Source organism: Orbicella franksi, chromosome 2 (assembly GCF_964199315.1).
Source record: "Orbicella franksi chromosome 2, jaOrbFran1.1, whole genome shotgun sequence".
Lineage (NCBI taxonomy): Eukaryota > Metazoa > Cnidaria > Anthozoa > Scleractinia > Merulinidae > Orbicella > Orbicella franksi.
The window spans coordinates 14,342,012-14,358,373 of record NC_138146.1 but is presented as its reverse complement, the minus strand read 5'-3'; the positions used below and the strand labels follow the sequence as shown (position 1 = coordinate 14,358,373).

The following is a 16,362-nucleotide window of genomic DNA, read 5'->3' as shown; positions in this document are numbered from 1 at the left end:
AGCGTTAATCAAGAAAAAAAATCGATCTGATAATGAACGTCTTAATTTATTCAATATAAGATATTAGTTTCACTCTTTCGTCAGCGCTGTTTTCAAAGTTTATTCTTGAAAGTGTAATCGCTGCCGCGACGTTACTAAAATATTTTGACAATAAAGTAGCAGGTGGATCAGCACTGGTGGTACGAGCAAATGTTCTACTCAAATGATCGTTTTTATAGATTGTGGGTATTTCTTTTTCCTTCTGAAATTTTCTTCGAAAAGAAACAAGTCATTCATGAAGTCTGAACTGTTCCACGTGGTCTCTGACTTCTCGTAAAGGTCTGTAGTTGTTATTTTGGTTCAGTTCAACTCGTATGAACACAACATGTGAAGTATGAGAGAATTAACTACGTTTTATTAATAAGAACTTATTGATAAAATAAACTTTATTGCTAGTATCAAAGAGAAGTTATCGCATTCCTCGGTTGGTTGTTTTACTGTTTGCATGTGGTTCACTCCAGAGACCCAAATCTCGCAGTTGAATAGAACAGCTTACATACAAACGCTGATACTACTTATATTTCTTTACACTCGCAGAAAAATGTAACAAAATTTCTGTAAATCTGGTTATTGAAACAGGAAATATGACTTATAAAAATAGAACTGTAACCAGGATAAGACATATTGGAATAAAAACGTTCTCTGGTTAAATATATTAAAAACATAAGCTTTCGGCTATCAGTCTATAGCCTTTAACGAATGAAAAAGGTGGCGCGCAAGCGAAAATATATACGAATGGGGTGCGAAAAATTGAGAATAAAAAACAAGCGTGAAAAAAGCTAGAAGATAAAAATGTAAATGACGCCTGATTACAATAAAATCGAGTATTGCCTAGGCAACGGTTTTGAGTTGTTTTCCGCGTCGACGGTTTTTGCTGTGTGCCAAGATTCTAGTGTTTTTCGAAAGCGGTAATTGCCTTTGTCAATGACACAAGCATTGTCGAAATCAATGGAGTGATTGTTTTGCCACGCATGGTTGGCAACATTAGAGCCATTTGAATAGTTCTTCAAGTTTCGTTGATGTTCCTTTTTCGGGTTTGGAAGCATCTTCCAGTTTCTCCTATGTAATTCCAAGGGCAGTCTTTACATGGAATGTTGTAAACAACATTACATTGAAAATCTGAGGGTTGTCTGAACTTTGGTGACGGGAATTCTTGTTGAAGGGTTTTAAGTGGTTTGTTGACAACTCGGATATCATTTTTGCGGAGTAATCTTGTGAGGGGTTCGGTTAGGCCGCTGATGTAGGGGAGACATGCAAAACCCTGGTACATATTAGATGGAGCAGCCCATTTGAAGAACATAGAAACCAGTTCTTCTGGTGGAGGAACTGTAGATGGGGGTGGCTTCTTATTGAGAATGTTAGAAATAACAGCCGGTGGGTAACCATTAGCTTCTAACGCGGCCCTAACATGATTGGTTTCACGTGTTTTTCCTTCAAAGCTGCTAGGGAGGTTGGATGCCCGGAACAAGAGGGTCGAGGCCGTGCTGATTTTGTGTTCTTTTGCATGATGGGAAGAGAAATCCAAATAACGGTCAGTATGGGTTGGCTTCCGATATATATCAATAAAGGCAACTCCATTTTTTCTGGAAACCAAGGTGTCTAAGAAGGCAATTTGGCCGTTGTTTTCAGGTTCGATTGTGAAAGAAATTTTGGGATCACAGGCGTTAAGAGTATCGTGGAAGGAAGAAACGGGGTCCTTCTTGATAATCACAAAGCTGTCGTCAACATATCGTTTCCAAACCCTTGGTGGGACTGGGGAGGTACTGATAGCTAAATCCTCGATCACCTCCATGCAGAGGTTAGCAACAATGGGGCTAACTGGACTGCCCATTGCACAGCCGTGGATCTGTTTGTATATGCAGTTATTATAGACAAAATAATTGTTTGAAAGAGTGAAATCCAGTAGAGAAATGATGTCATCTGTGCTGAGAATTGTTCTGTATCGTAATGTGGTGTCATTGTTTAATTTGCTCCGAATGTATTCACAGGCTTTGTTGACTGGAATAGCTGTGAAAAGCGACACAACGTCAAATGAGACCATAACTTCATCATCAGAGATTTCCATATTAGCCACTTCTTTGGCGAACTGTGAGGAATTGAGAACAGAATATCCATCCCTTCAACAAGAATTCCCGTCACCAAAGTTCAGACAACCCTCAGATTTTCAATGTAATGTTGTTTACAACATTCCATGTAAAGACTGCCCTTGGAATTACATAGGAGAAACCGGAAGATGCTTCCAAACCCGAAAAAAGGAACATCAACGAAACTTGAAGAACTATTCAAATGGCTCTAATGTTGCCAACCATGCGTGGCAAAACAATCACTCCATTGATTTCGACAATGCTTGTGTCATTGACAAAGGCAATTACCGCTTTCGAAAAACACTAGAATCTTGGCACACAGCAAAAACCGTCGACGCGGAAAACAACTCAAAACCGTTGCCTAGGCAATACTCGATTTTATTGTAATCAGGCCTCATTTACATTTTTATCTTCTAGCTTTTTTCACGCTTGTTTTTTCTCAATTTTTCGCACCCCATTCGTATATATTTTCGCTTGCGCGCCACCTTTTTCATTCGTTAAAGGCTATAGACTGATAGCCGAAAGCTTATGTTTTTAATATATTTAACCAGAGAACGTTTTTATTCCAATATGACTTATATTGAGGAGTGACTCTACCTGCAAGTGAACGTTTTGGCATTTATTTCTAGAAAGGTAACTCAGTTACCATATCCACAGGCCCTTATTTTTGTCTGATCGCTGTGAAGGAAAGCTTGTTAATATGACGGAATAAAATAAAACTGTAAGACATGCTGGATGTTTTGTGAACCAAATGATTTGTAAATCTCACTTGGTAAGGTTTTATGAGTAAATTAATGACTGCACGTGCGGTAACTGACGAATAGCACGTGCATTAGACTATTGAATTAGATACATAGCAGACTTTCTATGTCAGTAGTATTATGAAAATATCTGATAATACAGCCCTGTTTGAAACATAATCATTGACCTAAAAACAAAAAAGTCTTTCGGCCAGATCTTTTTCCTGGTCTGTGCTGAAAACTGACAGCTGTTTCATTAAAGGATGGAACAGATATTTAAACTATAATTTGGATTTGTTTCCAGTTTATGAGAATTGTACGAAAGTATGATTTTTATGCGTGTGAACAAGTTCGCAAAAAAAATAAAAAAACATATCAAATGAAATTGATTTCGCTTTTGTTAGGGACTTCACCAAAACATTAAACAAAGGACACACACAACTTAAACAAAACACCATCGGAACAACGGCTCTTCAATTCAGACACCTGTTGTGTCTGAAGGTACACCTGTGATGCCTTGTGACTATTCACATCATTAGAACATTTTTTAACGTTTTATCTCCTAGGTTTCTCCTTATAACCGCTGGCGACGCCTGATCCGTAGCTGAATGTCCTGAATGCGACAAAATGATAATTTTCAGTCAAGTACTGACAATAAAATCAATGTCATGATATTTTGTTTGTAAAATACCGATTAAAACAATCCATGAAATAATTACTGATGTGACACAATATTGTGTAACAACATTTTTGAGTTATTTTTTTGTAAAAAAAATACTTCTTAGTCGGCGCGTCGGGTATGTTATGGACGGGTCAATGGGTGAGTGAGTGAGTGAGTGAGTGAGAGATGTATGTATGTCACACCAATCAGATTGGATCTATTATGAACAGCCAATCAAATTTCTTGTTGTAAAGGTATGTATAAACATAAGAACTTTGGTAATTGAAAAATAAAGAGTGACGTGTATGTTGCCGGTTTGTGATTTTTAGTCCGGTTTGGAGGGGAGTGTGACAGTTACATATGTACATTGGGTTGTTTTAGAGTGGATAATTTTCAGTGTAATGGTGGTTAGTTATAAACGAGATGAGTCTTGAGTTTTGAAGCAGTTCATGAGTTAGTAGTAGGCAAATGGCACGAGATATTTTTATTTTTTAATTACAAAGGGTGACTTGATACTTTTGTTTTTGACAAGGAGTAAATTCAATTAGACGTCACGAATCGTCAGTTCTAGTTCTTAGGACATGTGTTAGAGGAGACGAGACTGTTTAGATTTGAAGCAGTTCTAACGTTTACAATAGTAAGTGCGGTAACGATTGTTTTGTTCTTATTACACGCAAATATAACGAGATATTTTTATTTTTTAGTTACAATGGATAATTTGACACTCTTGCTTTTCACAAGGTAGTAAAGTCAATTAGAGCTGACGAATCGTCACCACTTGTTCCCACGAGATGTTTGCTATTTTTAGTTACAAATGGTAACTCGACACTTTTGTTTTTCATATGGGAGTAAATTCAATTAGAGCTTACAAGTTATCGGCTATTGTTCCCAGGATATTAAACAAAAAAGAAGCTGTCATTTCTAGAGTGTTTTTACGTCTCTGCAGTAGCAGTTTAATAGTTTTATTTAATGACATTCATTTTAGTCCGATATTTTTAAAGGTAAAAAGTATGAAAACTGTTCAAATGTTCTTTGAAGACTGCGTGGCGTCAAGTTAAAGTGCATTTAATTAAATCAGACTTTCAACGTGTCAGAGAGGTTTCTTTCTTTCTATTTTTGGTGAAGTTGTGTTATGTTGCGTTGTGTTGTGTAAAAGGGTAAACTTACGACTCGTATAAAATGCGAAAAAGTCTCTAAATTAACTTGAGTATTTTTGAGCAAAAATTCCTCTTGGAAGGGTTATGTGATCGGTGAGTGAGGGAGTTATGCATGTGCGCGTGTCACACCAATCACAGTGCGGGTTGTATCAAAGGACGAATCAAATTTCCTGTTAGAAAATAAGATGGCATCTACATTAATCAGGAGACGTGTAAGGTTACTGTCGTTTGTTCAGTCAAACATTTTATGGCTTGCTATTTAGCTATCTTACCATGACCGATGTAACATCGCAACCATAAAAACTTGCCAAATTAACCAAATCATCACTGTACCATGAATGCTTCTATCTCCGACACTTCACACAAAAAAATAACTCTTGCACGCCTTGCGTGCCTATGTTTTAATGCATCGTTGGCGAGTTATCCGGCCTTTTCTGATTTAGAAAATGGAATAATTGGAGGCGAATGGTGATTGATTGTTGTCTACTTTTTTGCACATGACACAAGCTCCATCGATGGACAAAAGTAGATTTAAAGGAGCTTTTTTGGTTTTTCCGTTGTACGGAAATGCCGTTTAATCACAGGAGCCCTTGGCCTCTAAGTAATAGTTAACTAAGGTAGACGAATGTCCGAGAGCTACTAAGCATAAAAAGGTTCCACAAGCGCGGTTAAAAGTGGAGAACGTTGAAATGGATTTCGAACTGAACAAACTTGAAAAATGTAAATGTGACAGGTGAATTGATCAACATGACACGAGCGTTGGGGTTAGTTAAATGAGTTCATATGCGAAAGAAACCAGAATGACACCGGATTTCTTAACACTAGCACCTGTTATTTTCTTTAAATGTTATGAATCTCATAATTCCTAATCTTGTTGACGGTAAAGTATATCTGTATACATTTAACTACTCAGTAATTTAAAAACAAAAGCTTGAAACAATGATTTAGTTTAACTGGGTAATCATCAGATGAATTTACCGTTGTCGAGTTGTTCATGTTGATATACTACAGACACTTCTGAAAAGAGTCTAGATCCAATGTAAATATTTGCCTCGAATAAACATGAGGTCAGTGAAAAGTGATATACTCTTTAGTTCATAGAGTTTGAGAAGTGTCGTCTTCATGTATGTTACGTTCATACTGCCTTCAGCGCTTCAAGATGAACAAGTTTTTCTATAGAAACAGAACGTTCTAGTAGTTATGAAAAAGGTGCACCCGAAGATCTTCTAATAGATACTTCGTTTGTTAAAATTTTACTCCGTTAGATATTCAGTTACATGTCTCAGTCATGAAAGATAAAATGGGTGCCACCGACTTCGTCTCAGAGATAAAGCGTGTGAAAAATACCTTGATTCTGAGGAATTGTCGTAAGAAACGTACCCAGCGCGGTATCGAGAGTCACGATTTTAGCAAAAGATATTGATACTTAACAATTATTCGCCTCAGGCTCGGTTAACATAGGTGAATATTCACCTCGACTTCGTCTCACCAATGTTCACCGAGCCGGAGGCGAATAATTGTTTAAGTATAATTTTCAGAGGTGAAACACAGAATAACGACTAAAACAGACTGTTCGTTTGCATACACTCATTCAGCCGTAGTTTTAATAATAAGCTTACATGTAATAGCTTACATCGATTGTGAATCAATTTACACATCAAGTTCGGCAGTAAAACAAACAAGCGAAACACTACGAAAAATAAATTCATCCCCTACCATTGTTTTATCATTGTTGACCTCATTCACAGCTGTCATCATCGCCTAAAAATGAGTACCTTTAGTTTGAAGAAAAATAAATTTCGGTCAATCGATCTGACCTGCTGGCGATCAACGTCACCACTGCGTTTGCGATTCTTAAATTCCTTCAATACGAGTTATTGAAAGGATTTTTCGTCCAAGGGCGACAGCAATCATTTTGAAAATTCTCCATCCTTCCAAATATCCTGGACTTGGAGTGATGTCTTTCGAATAAATAAAAATTTGATTCAGCAACTGTCGGCCATGTTTACTTGGCGAGATGGCAAAAATGGCGAGCTTAGTAACCAGGCCTCGAAAATGTTATAATAACCGCCTGGAGCAGTGAATATTTAACAAATAGATTCCATGTTGCCGTGCGTCTGTTCAGTAATACATCACAGATGACGTCAAAATGTGGTAAGAACAAAAAAGTGGCACACGAGGCGATAGCCGAGTGTCTCACTGATGTTCTTACCGCATTTTGACGTCTTCTGTTGTGTATTACTGAACAGCTAGATCAGAAGCACGGCAACATGGAATGTATTTGTTGTATATAATAACGAAACAAACTACTACAGATAAAGCTATTTTATATCAAAATCTTTCAACATAACTCGAAAGCTGGCCTTTGCCCACGGTGGCGAACACGAGAAAAGCCATTTGACGTAATCTATTGTCTACACAAAATGTAGTAATCTAATTGGTTGTTATGCGTAGCGAAGAACTGTGATTGGTCCAGGAAAATCACGCCACTGTCAAACTTGACTCGAGCGTCGCTTCTCGTGGAATGAAAACTGACACCGAAAGCAGAATTGAACTGCGAAATCTACAAATCTTAAAGAAAATGCTGGAAAAGTCAAGTCAGTTTTTGACATCAGAGCAGCCCTGTGAGCCAAAAAGCTTGGACGTTGCCTTGAATATTGCAGGAGTTGAAAAAATACGCTCGGAAAACTTGCGGTTGCTGTCAACCTAGAGGCTATTCGATTTGCGTTTTGAATGAAACGAGCGCTAGTGACGGTGGAAATTTGTGTCCTCTGTGGTTGGTGATTCTCAAATCAGTTTGAAATAGTGTCGGAGACACCTTTTAGCTGCGATACAGGTGGCCGTGAGCTGTAGTTAGCTATACTTTGTTTGCTGCCGTGTCCTGACACGGACTGAAGTATTTGCATCAGAAAGCAAGGTTATGCGTTTATTTTAACTGATTTAAAGAAGTGATGTTTTGATGTTTCATTTCTGACATCAATCAGTCACAGCTATTTTAAGACTGAAAAAAGTTGAATTTTTTAAATAAATTAATTTCATGAAAATTTTGTTTATTGGGTTTGTTAAATTCGAGATAAAGCAATGGTTCTCGGCTTACCAAGACCAATTTTGTGCTTGGTTTAGTCTCACTCGACTGTCGACTGAGACTGCTCGTGTATTTTTCCTGAGTCATTTTCTAAAAAGAAACGGCTTTATCTTTCTTCTTCCTGCTTCTTGTAGCTGTTCAATGGCTCGACAAGACTTTTTTGTGCCTTATCTTTTGCCCAGTCACGTAAAATATTATCTAAATTCTCCAAAGTTTCCGCCATTTTAAAACACAGAGGGAAAAACTTTGTCATGATGACGTCAATCGTGCGTCTGTCCTCTAATAGACCATAGGCAAGAACCAATTAAAATGCGAGACAGGAGCCATGATCGGGGACGGAGACCGTAAGTCTCGGGATTCGCGCGCACCTATGATATGGGACAATTTTTCTATTTTAGAACAAATTGCGCCATCCTGATGTCATATATCCGCGCGGATTCACGCACGTGTCGGGGGCTCTCGCGTGGATGTTGTCACGTTGTGTGATCAAATGGTGAGAGTTGAGAGATTCTCTTGCGTATTTTTCACAGCGATGGCAGGGAATAAGGCAGGGAATACGAACCAGGGCGCTTATATGTAGTTTTATGCTCTGAGCTAACGGAAAAGGTGGGTTTTTCAGGGTCGAAAACAAGACTTCAATCTCGCGCTGGGAATGAATACTAAGATCTGCTCACGCTAGTTGTAAGCTTACGCGTATGTTTTTGCGTTTGTTCTGACTTAAGAATATAGCAAGAAAACTCTACACTCTGGTATCGAGTTAATTTGTGAGTTTCTCAGACAATGGTTCATCATAACCAAAACCTGTTTTGACGGTTTCTTATTGTTTCTGCTTGTTTGGTGAGTTTGCAAAAGTTTTTGAAAGGAAAGTCTGACGCATACAATTAGCTCATTTGCATAGTGCAGCTCGTACACTTTCAAGTCCGAGTCGGTGTTTGAATTGTCAACAAATCTTGACAAAGATTTCTTTCGTTATCTTTTGTGCTGAGATGCTGTAACAAATTTCACGAACGCAAAAAAGGCTACTAACATCATGTGTGTTTCTTCAACATGAGCATAGTGAAGTTTTACACTGCGAAAATGAAAATAGACAAGGAGTTTTGATAGCTCGATCAACAAACTCGAAATCGTTATTCCAAGTTGATTAAAGAAAGCGTCATCGTAACTTTGCTGATTATTTCTGCTTTATTCACATATTTCAAGCTTAGCTTTTATATGTTCTCAAACATTTATCAATCTTAAACATATTTAAAAACTATAGAGTTATTGTTTGAGTTCGATGTACGCTTTCACACGAAAGAGCGGCGGAAGTACAATTTGTCATGTTTACTGACTGTACTGAAAACACGCATCGGCGGGCGCTCTCATTCATTGACAACAGAGAATTTACTGGATTTTTACACGAATAAAACTGAGCAGTATCTAAGGACGTAAAGTTATTGGGCCTTGGATGAAACATCAAGCGTTGCTTAAAATTCAAGCGAAACTCAAACTAGCAATTATTTTGTTTTACTTTTCGGTCGCGATAGACTGACAAATTCCTCGCAAGTGTGTGGCAAGAGGAGCTAGGAAACTATGAAGCCCTGAAGCTCTGCTATATCTAAATATATCCAGCTAGTTTTTTGCTGTGTAATGGAAAAGCTGTTAATCTTCAACATATGTGAAATTTACAGTGGAGTAATGTACAGCTCATGTAAAAGAAGCATCCGTCGGAACACAACTTGGTCAGCGATATATATAAGCTTACAGCGGAACATACCTAAATTCGACACTGTCTTACTTCACTCAAACTGGAGCAGCTTACGACGAAAATACTTAAGCAAAATTCCAACAGACGTGAACGCGTTGAGTTGTGGGCCAAAAACATGAAAATTTTCGGGAATTTCGGACGCCATTTCCTCCCGCGCGACATCCGCAAAAATCCTCGCAGCATGTACGCGCGTGTGCCGCAGGCGATGGCGCAATTTGTTCTAAAAATAGAATTATTGTCCCATATCATGGGGACAACCCTAATACTAGAAATGGCGCGCGCTTACGGTCTCCGTCCCCGATTATGGCTCCTGATGCGAGAATAACTTGGGCTATTACATAAAGCGTCATATAAGGAATCGCTCGACCAATCAGATTGCTGGGAACTCTTTGTTCAGCTCTGAAATTATACTTAATACTATTTATTACCCTCATAAATTTCTATCTTTGTAACTACTGATGTATGAACGAAATTAAGCTTCTTTTCTGCAGTTATTATTTGTTTTGATTTGAATAGAGTTGTAGGCTTTCTTGCACTGGAGAAATGGGGAGTAAGAATTATTTTTGTCTGCTCATCCAGAACCAGGTAGCCTGCGTGGCAGGCGTCCGAAGGGGAGGGAAAGGGGAAACACGAGCGCGCAAAGCGCGTGTGGGTAGGGGACGCCTGCAGGGACGCTATTGTTTTCTTCATTCCGCCCCCTAATTAACTATGGAAAACCCACTCAACTGTGGAATTTCTGGTTGTCAAAATCATCCAATCAGAATAACGCCGCTTCTTTCGTGGCAAAGTCTGTAGGCGCCAACGGATTCTTGTATTTCTTGTATTTTTTGCGCGAGAAAATGAAATAATAATTTGAAGACCTCCAGAGGTTAGAAAAAGCGAGAGAAGAGGCCGGCCCAAAAAAGAAAACAAACAATGTTTGAAGAGCTTGCCAGGTGAATCTAAAAGTAACCTATGGAAGCTTTGTTGCAAAAGCGTGTGTAAACATATTTAAATCGTCGGCGAGAAAAGAAATATTCGGAGTTGTCTTAAGCGAATCTCTGAAGAACGTTGGGATAACAGTGATTGCTTCTAACAACGATTCGCAGTTGGCCTGCAATGCCTGTTCATGTTTCAACTGTATGCGACTCATCTACAACACAAGCCACTAAATTGCTACTGAAAGTAGTGTTCTTCTTCAGTGACTGTAGAAATCGCTTATCTGAAGCACTTTCCGTCAATGCATAGACAGCACCAAATTTGCTTCCTTCGATGCCTTCCAAACAAACTAGCTTCTGAGCCGAGTGCAGGCGGTAAAATTCATGGCCTCGACTTCTACAATCTGGTCGTTAATAATATTGACAAGAGGCGTTATGACTAACAAAGATGCATAATTTTTAGCTCTTTTCGCGAGCAACACAAGAAGCTGAAAAATGAGACTCTTTCCATAGCCTGTAGGTAAAACGGCTAAAAGATCCTTTTTTCAAACAATTGTTCAATCGCCTTCTTTTGCTCTGCTTTTAGCACGAATTTGATACCAGTTTTCTTCGAAAGATCGTAGCATTTCCTCTAGAAATAGTTCGAAACGATCCCCTGATTTATCCACCACGTTGAATATGAATGTGAAAAGACCTCCATGCTCTTGAATGACAGGTCGCTGACCAATCAGAACAACAGATTGAATAATTCACTAAATCTGACCAACCGGGATTTTTAAGTTCGTCTGGTGGACGAAAAAAAACGAAGAAAACAATGGCGTCCTTGCAGGCCGTCCCTCCTCGAAGTGTGCTCGATCCTCCCGCGCTCATTTTAACCCTTTCCCACCCCCCCCCCCCTCCCCCGCCTTCCCTTCTACGGCCTGCCACGCAGGCTAGAGCCACGTGGATCAGTTTCGTGCGTGAGGAACGTAATAATATATGCACGGTACGACCGTCAAAAAACTGCAGCGAAAAATGGAATTGCCAACCTTAAAGTCATGACTTACAAAGCGTATTGTATATGTGGTGAGGGATGTCTCAAAAACGATAACAAATTGATGCAGTATAGTATAAGATGCAATGGAAGTTAAAGGAAGTTAAATTCGGCTTGAAGACAGTGGTCAAATGTTCACGTAAGCTTTGGTAACAATGGAAGTACCGCCCAAAAGCCAGGCACCCTAATGTGGGAGTGCTAGGCACCTGTTTTGATGTGTAAGAGCCTGGCACGCCCTCAACGTGAGCTCATGGTTGGTTAACGAGCACCCGTTATTCTTCTTAGAAATTTGACTCCTATGGCACGGCGATGGCATTTTAGCCTTGACTAGTGGTCTGGCAAGAAGGTTCACGTTTTTTGGAAGAGAAAGTGTTTAAAGGTAAGAGGAAGAAAAAAAGTCGACAGTGCAATGTTTGTTCCCTAATGTAAGCTTCAGTATGTACGTTCCGTGAGGAATTTGGGTTCTTCAATATACCCATAACAAAATAACTTTTTTGATCCACAAAATTCTTTGAAATCAAATTTATGTTTTTATAACCGACCATTATTAGTGTCGAAATATGCACAATTGTAGTAATCAAAATTGGAATGTATTTAGTTCATTACGATCAAAGATCGCTTCCAAGGTGCGAGTTAAGATAAATATTTCAAAGATCAGGTCCAGCTTTGTAAAGTACAAATTTGAAGAACGCTAAAGTAAGAAACTTTTGGTAAGGATCTCAGACACAGTCATATCAAACTGTGGCTATTGTTCTCCGGAAAATCTGGCTAATAATGCTCGGGCTTTAAATGAAAACGATTTCATTGAGATGTTGAAAGACTCAAAATGATACACTAAGAATTTATAGTCAGATCTTGTGTCTAAAGAAATCGACAGGAAATGGCAATAACTTTCAACTGGTTAACAGCTGGTCAACCACGAAAGTTATCAGTTATGGTGAGCACGATATTTTGCCCAAACTATAAGCGAGGAGTTATCGCTTGGAGTTTGGAGTCTCGCTCCGCCCGTGCGTGTCTCGGGCTTCGGAGGGAGGGGGACGGGAAAGGGGGGTGGGGGAAGGCAAATATATGGTCCATAAACTACGACTGAGTTTTCTCGAGCTGTTTAACAATTCGTAACACCTTAACGGAAACATCCGAGAGCTTAAACAATTTTTCTGAGGGTTAAAACAAAATTAGGCTCAGCTGTAATGTACTTTAAAATGACGCTTGTTTATTCTATATGATAATTGTTGACACTAGCCGGCATTTGTTCGTGACGTTCAGTATAATCAAAAACCATGAACAATGAAATTCTTTTCAAACCTCAATATGTTTCTCTCCGTCGGTGTAGCTATTGACAGTTTCTTTTGTCCTTATTTTTACCGTCTGTGCTAGTAATCGGTTCTCAGCTCAGTTTCGTTAATTTCTTTGTATCTAAAGGCAGGCGATTTGTTGCTCAATTTGACTTACAATGAAGGAAACGCTACATTTTCAGCCATTTCCAGACCATTTTACAGTTGTCTGCTCAGTGACCTGGCCTTTGAATGCCGGCGAGGCTGGAGGCGACCTTGCTTTGATACAGACCTCTCTGCTTGTGTCATGTAAATGCACCTAGTTAACATTAGTACAACTTGATTTACACAACAAAAGCAGTGAGGTCTGTATCAAAACAAGGTCACCTCCAGCCTCGCTGCCATTCAAAGGCCAGGTCACTGAGCGGACAACTGTAAAATGGTTTATTAGTTCGCATCTTCCCTTTAATCTGCATCTTTTTAATTTTTCATAACTTTCCATGATGTACACAACTTTAGAGAAGACGGAGCAAGAATATTCCTGAACAGTTCTTTTCTTTCGTTCGTTTTCTTATGTGTGTCATTCAACTTACACAGTGAACGTGTGCCACCGACGGTTCGTTTAGAGCATATTAAAAAGTCCATTTCATTCGATATTGGAGTAAGGTAGTAATTTTAAACTAAATTCAGCGGCATAAACCGAAATGATAGGTTACTAAAACAGTTAGTCTATTTGCCATTGTTGAACATGAGGGGATTGGAAATCGACATTGCGCCCTCGTTGGTTATTTCATCGGCTCTATAACAAGTGCGCGCTAACACTCATGAAATAATTGTTGTCTTATGAACTGTGAACCATTCCGCAGCCCGAGGCAAAAGGCGGACTATTTTTGATTACACAACCCTAACTTTTAATCCTGGGTTAATGTTAACCGGCTTTCGAACAACTCGGTCCTGAGGATTGATTTGAAACGTTATCTATAGCATTCCGTCACATACTGATGCGTTCAAGTCCATATTTTATATGCTTCAAAGTGTACCACAAAGTGCATAGAGTGTACGTTATACTTCAAACATCGTACAATTTTCTGTTTAATCGCATGATTACGAGTTTGCCTGAAGGATACGAAACACAACAACAAAACAGATATTTTTAACAGTGCAATAATAGCAGAGAGCTTAGGTTAACAGAAATAAAACAGTACTACAAACAAGGACTTACAGGAATTCTACCAGAATGACCGAAGTAAAACTGGACGGGTCCTGGATACGCAAGCTACGGTCGTCGCTTGGTCGGTCTTTTAAACTTTAAAATTATCACGGAACCTTTATCCCTAAATTAAATATAAGCTAGTCCGTGAGCGATGCAAATCATTTGTCCCAGTGGGCCAAAGGATAGCGTAATTTGCATAGGAATTGATTAAACGAAAAAATGGAAAACTTAACGCAAAAATGGTAGACATAGCACTTACCTTATTCGGCGAATAAATGATGATGTATTTCAAAGTTTAAAGAGGGGAAACTTGGCAAAAGAAAGAAAGAATTATACCAAGAAATCTGAATTAGCAACTATATTGATTGTGAATTTTTTTTTTATTTTAGCATTGTTCTTTACAGTAGTCTCTCGTGCTATGCCAGAGAAATGATTCTTTGGAAAGTTGCTATCGTGGTAATGTTTTTCACTTTATTTGCAGGTAGGTAAACTGAGAAAGATCGCGGGAAAAGATCTCACGTACGCGTTTTGGAACATCTATCTCTAAGCACGCATGCGCCCCTGAGAAATACAAGAATAGAGTTGAACCTCTCCGCAACGGCCACCTTGAAGGCAGAAAAAAGTGGCCGTTGTAGAGAGATGGCCGTTATCGGGGGGGGGGGAGGGGGGGTAGGGGTGTAACATGACACTTTTTTCGGAATCTACATTGTTATTATTTGTAAAACTGCATATTGTAGCATATAAATACGTAACAAAATGAAAAATACATCAGTAAAACAGATTCCAAACAGAAACAGAGACCAAAGACGCGTGGTAGGGATCAAGCTTGGTAACTTGTTACAATAAGAGATGAGGTTTTGTACACGGTGTTCGTAAGTCGTTGATTAAATGCCCCTTGTCGAGAGGTTATTTTGGCAGTTGGGGCGTGCTTTAGTGGCCGTTGCCGTTGTGGAGAGGTGGCCTTTGGAGAGAGCTTGAAACAAGAGTGAATGTATGGACTGTCCGCCAGGACAAAAAAGTGGCCATCGTAGAGAGGTGGCCGTTAGTAGAGGTTTGACTGTAATTCACATGGTCCTTATCTGTTTAAGTTCATGACGAAAAACGTAACTGAGCAAGGGATTTGAGAGAAAACTGATATCGTCTATATTTCCGATCTCTCATTGGTCAACAACAAAAACCTTGAATATCTTTCATAGAAAACAGAATAAAATAGGCCATTTCCGAATTACCTTTAGCCACTTTCTCAAAGCGATTCTTGGTGCTCAACCTTTCATATAGCTCCTGATGAAAATGATATTTTGCTCTCATGCAAGTTAAACTCATTTTAATATGAATGGTTGTACACCAGGCCTCGCTTTGGTAGAGAGGGGTTTAGGGTTCGGAAATAGGCTATTGTGCTTCGCGTTCATCTCACGTGATCACTGGCTGATACTTTATCTTTATTATTGATTAAGGTTCTATCCGAGCTGGACACATTAAACAAGGTGTTGAGTATAGACGAGATTCGTCAGGTGAAAGCCCCCTCACTGAAAATGAAGTTAATCAAAGTGGTTCTTCGTCCGGAAAGCTAAACGGAATAGATGATGAAAAAATAACAAAAACGAATAGCGTTAGAGATGAGGCTGAAGTTACCGAAGGTAATGTAGTTTTAATTTTCCTTCTTTCGCTACTTGTTTGTTTGTTTTTTTTTTGTTTTTTTGTTTTTTTTGAAACATTTTGGCGTCACATAGGTTTCATAGCAATAGGGTTATTATTGTACTACTGCAACCCTATGATATGCATATCGTCCCCAAACTAGCTGGCAATTCCTTTTCTCAGCAAAGCGTTCGGTTTGGACTAATTTCCAACGACGATACAATAGTTCGTTTCAACGGTCTTCATCTACACATTAAGCTGTATTTTTGACATGAGATATAATGCCGGTCAAATGATTGGCTGTTTGTACTGATGTAGAAACAACAGGAGAACAAGGCGAGGGGAAGGAGACAGAGGAGGGAGTTGAAAAGCGTGCATTACCAGCAGTGGCTTTGACGCTTCTGAAGAATCCAAAAGTACAAGAAGCTGTTATCGAAAAAGGGATCGAAGTGGCGGGGAAATTGGTGGACAAACAACTCAAGATAATTGACGAGGCTCAGGAAAAAGCGGAGCAGTTTTTGAAGAAAGAGGTAACATACGTGTTCATTCTGTTTGTTTCAGAATTCTAAATCCTGATGTATGAGTTCAGTCAAGCTCACTTCCTTGATTCGCGCTCCACTCTCCTTGTCGTATTCTGCTCTTTTGAGGTAGAACGGGGTACCCCTAACACTGGACAAAAGCTTCGTCCTACCTTCTTGGGTTTAAATGTTATTTTGGCACTACTTCAGTAGAATCGATTATATTCCATTCCTTATGGTACGTCTTATCTGGGGGTCC

At 39.1% G+C, this 16,362-nt stretch overlaps 2 protein-coding genes across 2 annotated transcripts in view; one reads left to right on the top strand and one right to left on the bottom strand.

Annotated features, from left to right (window-relative positions):
- Window positions 1-725: 725 nt before the first annotated feature.
- LOC145468405 (uncharacterized) lies at window positions 726-2,111 on the bottom strand. Its single transcript, XM_081452107.1, has one exon. It carries the CDS (start codon window positions 2,102-2,104, stop codon window positions 1,046-1,048), a length of 1,059 nt encoding a protein of 352 aa, XP_081308233.1. The 5' UTR covers window positions 2,105-2,111; the 3' UTR covers window positions 726-1,045.
- A 9,215-nt stretch (window positions 2,112-11,326) lies between these two features.
- The window catches only part of LOC145478098 (uncharacterized), a 16,497-nt gene continuing 11,461 nt past the window's right edge, over window positions 11,327-16,362 (top strand). The window contains exons 1-4 of the mRNA XM_081456007.1: window positions 11,327-11,842; window positions 14,340-14,431; window positions 15,405-15,587; window positions 15,904-16,115. Of these exons, the coding sequence (XP_081312133.1) occupies window positions 14,380-14,431; window positions 15,405-15,587; window positions 15,904-16,115 (447 nt within the window). The 5' untranslated portion in view covers window positions 11,327-11,842; window positions 14,340-14,379. The remainder of the gene's footprint in view (window positions 11,843-14,339; window positions 14,432-15,404; window positions 15,588-15,903; window positions 16,116-16,362) is intronic.

Bases quoted from the DNA above. Each gene is read 5' to 3' on its own strand.
- LOC145468405 (XM_081452107.1), bottom strand. From the start codon at position 2,104: ATGGAAATCTCTGATGATGAAGTTATGGTCTCATTTGACGTTGTGTCG.